Source organism: Trachypithecus francoisi, unplaced genomic scaffold (genome assembly GCF_009764315.1).
Source record: "Trachypithecus francoisi isolate TF-2019V2 unplaced genomic scaffold, Tfra_2.0 Lachesis_group5, whole genome shotgun sequence".
NCBI classification, from domain to species: domain Eukaryota; kingdom Metazoa; phylum Chordata; class Mammalia; order Primates; family Cercopithecidae; genus Trachypithecus; species Trachypithecus francoisi.
The window spans coordinates 134,318,960-134,331,147 of NW_022681470.1; the positions used below are offsets into that span (position 1 = coordinate 134,318,960).

General features: G+C 43.1%; 2 protein-coding genes across 3 annotated transcripts in view; both read left to right on the forward strand.

Moving 5' to 3' along the window:
- LOC117074427 (cytochrome P450 4F2) overlaps nucleotides 1-5,941 on the forward strand; it is a 52,982-nt gene extending 47,041 nt beyond the window's left edge. For both annotated transcript variants that reach the window (XM_033195864.1, XM_033195863.1), the window contains exons 10-13: nucleotides 4,063-4,196; nucleotides 4,292-4,356; nucleotides 4,537-4,619; nucleotides 5,028-5,941. In XM_033195864.1, coding sequence (XP_033051755.1) covers nucleotides 4,063-4,196; nucleotides 4,292-4,356; nucleotides 4,537-4,619; nucleotides 5,028-5,193 — 448 coding nt within the window. In that variant the 3' untranslated portion in view covers nucleotides 5,194-5,941. The remainder of the gene's footprint in view (nucleotides 1-4,062; nucleotides 4,197-4,291; nucleotides 4,357-4,536; nucleotides 4,620-5,027) is intronic.
- Nucleotides 5,942-9,886: 3,945 nt separating this feature from the next.
- Nucleotides 9,887-10,804, forward strand: LOC117074177 (olfactory receptor 10H3; the record flags this gene model as incomplete). Its single annotated transcript, XM_033195372.1, has 1 exon — nucleotides 9,887-10,804. A coding segment is annotated over one exon (918 nt), but the record flags the coding sequence as incomplete, so codon positions are not given.
- Nucleotides 10,805-12,188: the final 1,384 nt, after the last annotated feature.

The window sequence follows — 12,188 nt, forward strand, 5'->3', positions numbered from 1 at the left end:
TAATAGGGATGGGGTTTCACCATATTGGCCAGGCTGGTCTCGAACTCCTGAGCTCATGATCTGCCCACCTCAGCCTCCCAAAGTGCTGGGATTACAGGCGTGAGCCACCGCACCCGGCCACCACATTTTCTTTATCCATTCAGTTGATGGGCACTTAGGTTGAATTCATATTTTGGTTGCTGTGAATAGTGCTGCAATAAACACGGAAGTATAGCTATCTCTTCAACAGATTTATTTTCTTTCTTTGGGATATAAATTTCTTGTCTTTCTTTTCAGTAGTGGAATTTCTGGGTTATACGGTAGTTCTAGTTTTAGTTTCTCGAGGAATCTCTGTGCTGTTCTCTGCAGTGGCTACACTAATTTATATTCCCACCCACAGTGTGTGAGAGCTCCCCTTTCTCCATGTCCTCACCAGCATCTATCGTTGCCTGTCTTTTTGATAAAAGCCATTTTAACTGGGATGAGACAATATCTCATTGTGGTTTTGATTTGCATTTCTCTGACGATTAGTGACATTGAGCATTTTTCCATCTACCTATTGGCCATTTTGTATGTCTTCTTTTAAGAAATGTCTATTCAGATCTTTTGTCCATTGTTAAATGAGATGATTTGATGGTTTTTTTTTCCTATTGAATTGTTTGAGCTCCTTATATAATATATTCTGGTTACTAATCACTTGTCAGGTGGGTAATTTGCAAATATGTTCTGCCATTCTGTGAGTTGATTCTTCACTTTGTTGATTGTTTCCTTTGCTGTGCAGAAGCTTTTTACCTTGTTGTAATCTCATTTGTCTATTGCCTGTGCTTTTGAGGTTTTACGCAGAAAATCTTTGCCCAGACCCACGTCCTGGAGTATAAAACCCAGATTTCAAGCAAAAATTGTGCATGTGGTTAAAAGAAAGGGTCCAAAAAAATTATGATAAAAATGAGCTTCCTTATTAAGCTCCACCTTAGCAGTGACTACGGTCAGTTTTCTGTGTATTCTTCCAGGAAATGGCTATCCCGATGCCTACGTTTATATGAACTGCCTCTGTGATTTTTGTTTATATGAACATGTACTGTGTTTTTCTTTGTAAATAAAACTATAAAAATAGACGCAGTTCTGTACTTCATCTCTGAGATTTTATATTTCTCTCAAAATATGAGTTTTCAAAAATGAGTTTGTTTTTAAAATTGTTGTTTCATTGATAAATTTTAACTATATATATTAGAGGTACAATGTGATGTTATGATGTAGGTATACAACCTGAAATTATTAAATCAAGGTGACGAACAAATCCAACACCTCATGTATTTATCATTTTTGTGTTGAGAACATTTGAAATGTACTCTCTTAGCAATTTCAATTAATACATTGTTCACTAAATCACCATGCTGTGCAGTAGCTCTCACAAACTTATTCCTCTTGCGTAACTGAAGCTTCTATCCTGTGACCAACATCTCATCCTTCTCTGTCCCTCCCTCAGCCCTGGCCTCTAGTAACCATCATTCTACTTCTATTTCTTTTTTTTCTTTGGTTTGTTTTTGAGACGGAGTCTTGCTCTGTCACCTAGGCTGGAGTGCAGTGGCATGATCTCAACTCACTGCGACCTCTGCCTCCCAGGTTCAAGCGATTCTCCTGCCTCAGCCTCCTGAGTAACTGGGATTACAGGCTCCTGCCACCACGCCCAGCTAATTTTTTTTTATTTTTATTAGAGATGGGGTTTCACCATATTGGCCAGGCTGGTCTTGAACTCCTGACCTTGTGATCTGCTCCCCTCGGCCTCCCAAAGTGCTGGGATTACAGGCATGAGCCACCGCGCCCGGCCTCCACTCCTTTCTATGAGCTTGACTATTTCAGGTCCCTGGACAAGTAAGATCATGTGTGTTTGTGTTTCTGCACCTGGCTTACTTCACTTAGCATAAGTTCCTCCAGGTTCTTCCATGTTGTGGCAGATGAGATAAGTTTTTTTTTTTTTTTAAGGCTGAATGGTATTCCATTGTATATACACAACGCATAGAAAATGAGCATTAAATTACAAAACCAATGATAAGGACAGGTTCTTCTTGCACCAAATGAGATATTACAGATAAGACTAGGGTTTTCCTTGACAATCCTGCCACCCCACCTAATCCTTTCTCATTCTCCAAAGGTGTCTCCAGAGCTGTAGATTTGTTATCTATCTATCTATCTATCTATCACCTATCTATCTCTATTATCTCTCTATCACCTATCTATCTCTATTATCTATCTAGCTATCTATCATCTCTCTATCTCATCTATCTATCTATCTATATTATCTATCTATCACCTATCTCTATTATCTATCTAGCTATCTATCATCTCTCTATCTCATCTATCTATCTATCACCTATCTATCTCTATTATCTGTCTATCATCTATCTATCTGTATTATCTATCTATCTCTATTATCTATCATCTACTTATGTATCTATCTACCTATTATCTATCTATCATCTATGGGTCTCTGTTCCTATCATCTATGTATGTATCTATTATCTATCTCTCTATATCTGTCGTCTATCTATTATCTGTCTATCATCATCTATCAATCTTTCATCTACCTCTGAATCATTCATTTCCATAAATATATATTCAATACTTTTTGCTCTTTTTACATGCACATATGTATACCTTTGTAACTTTTTTCACTAGACAGTGTGTCTTAATGCTATATTTTTCTGAGTGCTAAATATTTTATTCCTTATTTATTCATCTCATTCCTATGTTGAATACACATAAACATTTTCAATGATCGTAGATATTTCCAGTTTGCCTTCCAGATTGTCGGTACTGATTTACCTTCTAGCCTATAGTATGTGATGAGACTAGTGATCCCTATTTCCCCCTTTTGGGTAGCTGTATAGTATTCCCTTGTGTGGCTATTTATCTAAACATCTTCCCATCAATGTATATGTGGCTTGTTCCTAACCTTTTGCTAAAAGTGGACATGAGGCAGTCAGCATGTGTACACAGTGACCATTCCTTACATGTATAAGCATGTCTGCAGGACAAATTCCCTCAAGTGCAATTGCTGAATCAAAGAACATTTGCATTGTACAATTTTAATTATCATTGCAAATCCTTTCCTATTAGCTGAGTTTGATGGCACAAGCTTTCCCATAACTTTACCAATACTACTAAAGTATTATTAAATGTTAAAATCTATGCCAATCTTCACCTTTCTTCTTTTGATGGACGTTGTTATAAATAAGAGTGAGGTTAAACATCTCGTGGACGTTTTCTTTTCGTGGAAGTTGTTCCTTTACTTTTTTGCTCTTTTTCTTTGGATTCTTCAAAAATATTTACTTTTAAGAATGTGTATTAAAATTGATTTTTTTTTTTTTGAGATGGAGTCTCTGTTGCCCAGGTTGGAGTGCAGTGGTGCTATCTCAGCTCACTGCAACCTCCACCTCCCGGGTTCAAGCGATTCTCCTGCCTCAGCCTCCGGAGTAGCTGGGATTACAGGTGTGCACCACCTCTCCCTGCTAAGTTTTTGTATTTTTAGTAGAGACGGGGTTTCACCATGTTAGCCAGGATGGTCTCGATCTCCTGACCTTGTGATCTGCCCGCCATAGCCTCCCAGAGTGCTGGGATTACAGTCATGAGCCACCACACCTGGCCAAAATTGATTTTTTTTTTCTGTCTTGGGTTGCAAAATATTGCCTTTTAACTTTTGAAGGGTACTTTTGATTAATATCCTTTATTTGCAAAAACTACTACCTTGAGCATATTCAACTTCCGTGAAGTTAAATTGGTCCACATTTTTCTTTCACAACCGTAAAATCCATCAGTTTCCCAGGATTTTATTTTGGACAGGGGCTCTCTTTATCAAACGTGAAGTTTTCACTTATGTCTTTCTCTGAGCTCTCTGTTCTTCTCCATGGGTCTGTTTTCTTGTTTTTGCCATAGTGCCACACTGTTTTTATTACTGCAACTTTGTAACAATTCTTTTTAAAAGTTTATTTCATTACAGGGAGAAAAGGTCTTACTTGCAAACAGAGAAGTTGATAGTTGTGTCTTTGCTCCCTTTATAATGACTAGGGCTGGGTGTTTCCTTAGGGACGACTTGGCCCAGCTGCCCTTCCTGACCATGTGCATTAAGGAGAGCCTGCGGCTGCATCCCCCAGTCCCGGTCATCTCCCGCCATGTCACCCAGGACATTGTGCTCCCAGACGGCCGGGTCATCCCCAAAGGTGCTCACAGTCTCACGAGAAGGAGCCTCCTGGGTAGGACGAGGGCCCCCTCAGGGAAGGAGGTCTTCTCCTGACTGCCCCCTTCTCTCCCACAGGCATTACCTGCCTCCTCAGTGTTTTTGGAACCCATCACAACCCAACTGTGTGGCCAGATCCTGAGGTGCGGGCCCCCCCCCTCACTCTGTTTTTGTCCATTCCAAGGCTCCTAGAGGAAGGGGCAGGGTTTTGATCAGGAGAATCCAACATCATCTCCCTCCAAGACACACACAACTGTCTGTTTCTCCAAGGCTGGTGGACCTGGGAGACCTCACCCAGCAACGATTCTTGGTCTCACCTCCAGGTCTACGATCCCTTTCGCTTTGACCCAGAGAACATCAAGGAGAGGTCACCTCTGGCTTTTATTCCCTTCTCGGCAGGGCCCAGGTAAGGGCGGCCTGTGTCTGAGATGGGTCCCAGTTGATGGGTGCAGGGGTCTGGGCATGACAGTGGGGAGAAGGGGGACATTGTAGATGGTCCGAGTTCCAGCTCTCCTTCCCTCACCTCCTCTGGAGTTTATGGGAAAAGGTCCATAGAGTAGGGTTGGATTGGTCCTAGAAGGGTCTGTGGTGTGCTCAGAGCCCACTCTAACCCCACCTTGGTCTAGGCTGGGGGCTGGAGCTGGGCTAGGCTTGCAGGATATGCAAGCCTACATGGGGATCCAGGCACGGATACCCACTTCTCTATTCTCAAGCTACTCTAGGTGGGGTTGGCTGTCCCAGGCCAGGTTCCCGGCTTGATGGGGCCAGGATGGGGTTCTTGGTTGCGGTCAGAGTTCCCAACCCCCTCCCCCAGGAACTGCATTGGGCAGACGTTCGCGATGGCGGAGATGAAGGTGGTCCTGGCGCTCACACTGCTGCGCTTCCGCGTCCTGCCGGACCACACCGAACCCCGCAGGAAGCCGGAGCTGGTCCTGCGCACAGAGGGCGGACTTTGGCTGCGGGTGGAGCCCCTGAACTGAGTTCAACAGAGACTTACTCTGACCCCCACTAAAATGACCCCTGATTTATCAAAAGTGAAGCATAGAATTTGCCCTATGACCCTATTCCACAGTCCTGTATTCCATCCTAGATACCTACTCAAAATAATTGAGACAGGTGTTCAAACAAAATGGCGCTTGTGCATGAATGTTCATGGCAGCCCTATTCACAGTGGCCAAACGATGAAAACAACCCCAAGGTGTATATTACCAGATGAAAGGATAAACAAAATGTGGTCCATCCATACAATGGAATATTACACAGCCATAAAAAGGAACGAAGCAGTGATCCCTACTACACTGTGGATGAACCTTGAATACATGATACTGAATGAAAGACATCAGATGCAAAAGGTCATACAGTGTGCAGTCCTTTTATATGAAATTTCCAGAACAGGCCAATCTGAAGAGATGTATAGCAGATTGGTGGCTTTCAGCAGCTGTGGGAAGGTGGGACTGAGGAGCGACTGCTAATCAGGATGGGGTTTCCTCCTGGGATGGTGAAAATGTTCCGGACCTAGATAGTGACGAAGGTAGCACGACATTGTGAGTGCACTAAATGCTGTTGAATTGGACACTTTGAATTGGTGAATTTTGTGGTAGGTGAGTTCTACCTCAATAAAAAAAATGCTATTTTATCTTACACCTATTTTTTTTTTCTGTGTGATTGTTCATATAGTAATATGCTGTGAGCATCTTTCCATGACGTTAAATCATCTTAGGAAACATTTTGTGGTCTTCAAAATGTGTGTGTTAAGTGTTCAAATCAGTCTTGATTTTAAAAAAAGACATTGTTAGAAAATAAAAGTGTTTTGTCTCACGTTGTAAGAATTATCTTCACACACATTGACTGTTAGTAACAAATTGAGTTATTCTTCATCAAGTAACGTTTGGGGTAGAGATCACATTTTCATAGCAATAGATGCACAAATATTCATGTAAGATACAGGTGTGGTTAGACACCTTTCATAGAACTGGCATGGTTTGGAAATTCCACAGACACTGAATGTTTTGGTCGTATTAACAGAAGTAGATCACTGAGAAGGGAGAAGGTGACTTTTCAGCTCCCTCAGGTAAATGCTGATTTCATCCTCACACTGATCTTACAGATTGTAGATGAACGCACTTGTTCAAGGTCAACCACTGAAGGGTGGAGTTGGGGGTGAATCTGAGCAGTTTGGCATCAGAGGTCACACCTTATCATGTCGAGGACATGATTTTTCAAAGTGGGTCTCAGCTCTAGGCACATCAGATCACCTGAGAACCCCTACAGACTCCAGACTGAGTAGAAGAGACTCTTTGACAGGTGGTGCGTACATTTGCTTTGTTTTGCTTTTTGTTTCTTTTTTTTTTTGTTAATTCATTTTGTCTTTTTGAGACAGAGTCTCCCTCAGTCTCTCAGGATGGAGTGCAGTGGCACAACCATAGCTCACTGCAACCTCAAACTCCTGGCCAAAGTGTTGGCATTTAAGGTGTGAGCCACTCCTCCCGGTCCCTTTTTTTTTTTTTTTTAGATGGAGTCTCACTATGTCTCCAAGCCTGGAGTGCAGTGGCACCATCTTGGCTCACTGAAACCTCTGCCTCCTGGGTTCCAGCAATTCTCCTGCCTCAGCCTCCTGAGTAGCTGAAATTACAGGCATGCGCTACCATGCCCAGCTAATTTTTTGTGTTTTTAGTAGAGATGGGGTTTCGCCATGTTGGCCAGGCTGGTCTTGAACTCCTGACCTCAGATGATCCACCCTCCCCGGCCTCCCAAAGTGCTGGGGTTACAGGCGTGAGCCACTGCGCCCAGCCCCAAGGTTTTAAATATAATATTGTTGACCAGAAATACATTCATTCATGTAAAAAATAAAATGCCCAGTGAGAAGTGATGGTGCTACCTATGCCCTTCACCTGCCCAGTTTCTTCATGTGTATAAAGATAAATACTTTCATATCTTGTGCATCCTTTCATAGTATATTTAGCCAAACTATATATAATCAGTCACCCTAATTACGTATTAGTATGCCTACATTACAATGAGTGTGCTTACTTGCCACTCCTATATTTTCATGACTCATCTTAAAATCACATTAAATTTTCAGAATTTGTTCTCTTTGGTGCATAGTTCAGTTTGTTTCTTGAGACAGAGTCTCACTCTGTCACCCAGGCTGGAGTGCAGTGGTGCGACCTCGGCTCACTGCAACCTCCACCTCCTGGGTTCAAGCAGTTCTCCTGCCTCAGCCTCCCGAGCAGCTGGGATTACAGGCGTGTGCCCCCACAGCTGGCTAATTTTTGTATCTTTAGCAGAGACAGGGTTTCACCATGTTGACCAGGCTGGTCTCAAACTCCTGACCTCAGGTGATCTGCCCTCCTCAGCCTCCCAAAGTGCTGGGATTACAGGCATGAGATAGTTCAGAGTTTTGACAAATGGCTAGAGTCATGTAAGTACCACTACCATAGCCACTCTTGGTAGTCAAAAACCTCCTTCCACCCCTGACCCCTGAAAACCACTGCTGTCTTCTGTCTTTCTATAGAACTGCTTTCTTCCTGTTGTGTGAATGGGGTTACACCATAGGGGGCCTTGGAGTCTCGCTGCTATCGCTTAGTGTGAAGCATCTGAGGGTCTCTCATGTTGTCTGTATCGAGACCCTGTTTCCTCTTATGGCCGGGTAGAATTTCCGGACGTGGATGGGACACTCTTTTTTCGTTGGCTAAAGGACAAGTGGATTGTTTCTGGTTTTTGGATATTATGAATAAAACTTCTATGGATATTTGCATACTTGTTCTTGGGGGAAACTAAGTTCCCATTGCTGTTAGAATGGGACGACTGAGTCATATTATCAGTGTATGTTTACCATGATGAGAAATTATCAAACTGTTTCCAAAAGGTCCGTGCCATTTTTAATTCCTATCAGGAATGTATTGAAGTGGCATCATTGTCTGGGGTAAATACCCAAGGTTCATCATCTCACATCAAGGAAATCAAGGACACAGACACACAAGAAGTAAGTTTAAGAGTTGAGGTTTAGGCTGGGCACAGTGGCTCACTCCTGTAATCCAGCACTTTGGGAGGCTGGGGCAGGTGGATTACCTGAGGTCAGGAGTTTGAGACTAGCCTGATCAACATAGTGAAACACTGTCTCCACTAAAAATACAAAAAAATTAGCCAGGTGTGGTGGTGCACACCTGTAGTCCCACCTACTTGGGAGGCTGAGGCAGGAGAATCGCTTGAACCCAGGAGGCACATGTTGCAGTGAGCTGAGATCGCGCCATTGCACTCTAGCCTGGGCAACAAGAGCAAAATTCTGTCTCAAAAAAGAAAAAAAAAAGTAGAGGTTTAATAGGCGAGAGAAAAGAGAAAAGCTCTCTCTCCTGCAAAGAAAGAGGGGCTCCTGAGTGGGTCTTCTGGTTTTGTGGTGAAATGCACAGGGTTTTATAGACAAGCTTGAGGAGGCAGTGCCTGCTTTACATAGGGCATGAAAGATCAATCAGACCAGCTGTGCTGTTTGCATAGTGTGGGAAGAAGCTGGCCATCCCACCCTAATCTTTTATTATGCACATAGGGTCTCTACCTGGCTGGTGCCATGTTGCCTGCTTTTTCACTGCACACATGGCAACAAAGAATAGGGAAGTGGGAACCTCCATGTTGAATACACCTGGCTTCCAGGTATCCCTTTTCTGTTGGCACAGTTGCCGGCATTTACCCATGCAAGCTTCCAGCTTGCTAATCTATGCTTGCAGCTTGATTTTTCAGGCTGCTTTTTGTTAGAAAAGAAATGACTTGGGGGCTGCTTTTTATGAAAAGGAAACCTTCCTGATAACTCTCTTACCCTCACTATCTGCCAAAATAATTTCTTTCTAGTTCCTGTATCAGTATGAGAATTCTAGTTCCTCCAAATATTCACCGGAACGTGATGGTGTCAGTTTTTTATTTTTCAGTCTTCCTTGTGGGTATTTTTTTTTTGAGACGGAGTCTCGCTCTGTTGCCCAGACTGGAGTGCAGTGGCCAAATCTTGGCTCACTGCAAGCTCCGCCTCCCAGGTTCACACCATTCTCCTACCTCGGCCTCCCGAGCAGCTGGGACTACAGGCGCCCGCCACCTCGCCTGGCTAGTTTTTTTGTATTTTTTAGTAGAGATGGGGTTTCACCATGTTAGCCAGGATGGTCTCGATCTCCTGACCTCATGATCTGCCCGTCTCAGCCTCCCAAAGTGCTGGGATTACAGGTCACAGAGCTTTTAATCTGCATTTCTCCATCTTTTCATTTGCCTACTGGCCCACTCCTGTATTTTCTTTGGTAAAGTGTCTGTTCTAATCTTTTGTCCATTAATTTTTCTTGGGTGGTTTGCTTTCTTATTGTTGGATTTTGAGAGTTCTTTACAGATTATATTTTGCAGACAAGTCTTTTGTCAGATGTGTGATTTGCAAGTATTTCCCCCTAGTCTGCAGCTGGCCTTTTCATTATCTGAAGTTTCTTTTTTTTTCTTTTTGAGACCGAATCTCACTCTGTCACCCCAACTGGAGTGCAGTGGCACCACCTTGGCTCACTGCAGCCTCTGCTTCCTGGGTTCAAGCAATCCTCCTGTCTCAGCCTTAGGACTACAGGCACCTGCCATCACACCCAGCTAATTTTTGTAGTCTTAGTAGAGACGGGGTTTCACCTCATTGACCAGGTTGGTCTCGAACTCCTGTTCTCAGCCTTCCCCCAGCAGCTCCTGCCTGTCTTGTTCCTGCTGTACCTCCTGATGTTCCTGTTCACATTGCTTGGTAACCTTCTCATCATGGCCACAATCTGGATTGAACACAGACTCCACACACCCATGTACCTCTTCTTGTGTGCCCTCTCTGTCTCTGAGATTCTGTTCACTGTTGCCATCACCCCTCGCATGCTGGCCAATCTGCTCTTCACCCATCGTTCCATCACCTTTGTGTCTTGTGCCAGTCAGATGTTCTTCTCCTTCATGTTTGGCTTCACTCACTCCTTCCTTCTCATGGTCATGGGCTATGATCGTTACGTGGCCATCTGCCACCCACTGCGTTACAATGTGCTCATGAGCCCCTGTGACTGTGCCCGTCTTGTGGCCTGGACCTGGGCTGGTGGCTCAGTCATGGGGATGACGGGGACAATGATAGTTTTTCACTTCACTTTCTGTGGGTCTAACGTGATCCACCATTTTGCCTGTCATGTGCTTTCCCTCTTGAAGTTGGCCTGTGGGAACAAGACATCATCTGTCATCATGGGTGTGATGCTGGTGTGTGTCACAGCCCTGATAGGCTGTTTATTCCTCATCATCCTCTCCTATGTCTTCATTGTGGCTGCCATCTTGAGGATTCCCTCTCCTGAGGGCCGGCACAAGACTTTCTCCACATGTGTATCCCACCTCACTGTGGTGGTCGTGCACTATAGTTTTGCCTCCCTTATCTACCTCAAGCCCAAGGGCCTCCATTCTATGTACAGTGATGCCTTGATAGCCACCACCTATACTGTCTTCACCCCCTTCCTTAGCCCAATCATTTTCAGCTTAAGGAACAAGGAGCTGAAGAATGCCATAAATAAAAACTTTTACAGAAAATTCTGTCTTCTAAGCTCCTGCGTGCCAATTTGGTGGTGATAAAATATAATAGAAGAGCTGAAGATAATGTCTGTCCCCATAGGACTGTTGTAAGGGTTCAGGTATGTGAAAATTTGTATTTGATACATACTAGCTATTGTTTCTTATCCCTTTTTGCTTAGCCTCAAGTGATCATAATCTCTTGTTTATGAGCCATTGTGATGAACTTCATCCTATTATCTGTACCTAGAAATGTGTTTTCTATCTATGGACAGGTGGGGATCATCACATGGATGTGTCTGGGCACTTATGAACATGGTTCTTCTTAAATGGACAGGCAAAATATATTTTATTTTCCCCTAGTGTAAGAAAAAGTAAGAATAACATGATAGTCATAAATGCCACCAAGCATTAAGTTTTTTCTATGCATCAGCACTGTGTCCAGTGTTTTATAAATATTATCCTTTTAATTAGAAGAAATGTACAAAGGAAAATAAACTACTTCCCTCAGAGAAACTGGTTCTTATATAAAGTTCCTCACTGTCTTTGGGAGAGATATAGCCTAAGTTCGGGTGTGGACATTAATATGTTGAGTTGAGTGAAGGATGTCAGAATGCAAAAGTGGAGAGAGACCAAGAAGGAGAGAGAGACAGAGATACAGAGACAGAGATAGAAGACAGAGAGAGATACAGAGACATAGACAGAAAAAAGAGAGAGATACAGAGACATAGACAGAATAAAGAGAGAGAGACAGAGAGAGGAAGCCAGAGAGAGAGAGAAAGCAGGTGTCAGGTAAAAAGGGAGTTCTTTAAATTTTTTTACCTGTACAGGAAATGTAATAACTAAGAATTTGGAGCAAAATCTGGCAAAGGGAGGAAGAGAGAAAAAAGGAGATTGGTAATAGGACTTAATATATCTTAATAATAGATCTGTAATATGTCCTGATAAGATAGCCTCGTCTCTCCTCCAAGCATTTTTGACACAGTTGCTCTGCAATCTCAGTGGGTCATTCTAGGATATGCACTCCCTTACCTCCAATGGAGGCATCATTTTTCTGGTTTTCTGGTTCTAGCCATTGGTTCCACCAGCTAAGGAATGAATTATTTTTACAGTGTGAATTCTCTTCTAATGCTACTCATAGTGCCCTCGCCTGTGCTTCCTGCTGGTGCTAGAATGTGAAGGTCAACACTGAAAGAGATTTCATTCCAGAAAAGCAGAGATCATGGCCTTGCAAGGTCAAAAGGTGATATGGTTGGAAGAAGTTTTATCCTATGTTTATACTATAAAATTCCAAACAAAAACAAACTATCCTTTGCCTTACCCTGCATACTCTGGACAACACTTGCATGTGTGGTTATCATCAATGAAGCACCATGGCAACCAGGAGCTTATTCAAGGAGCACAAATATCAGAATTTTTGCCTATGAGTTCCAAAACAGTCTTT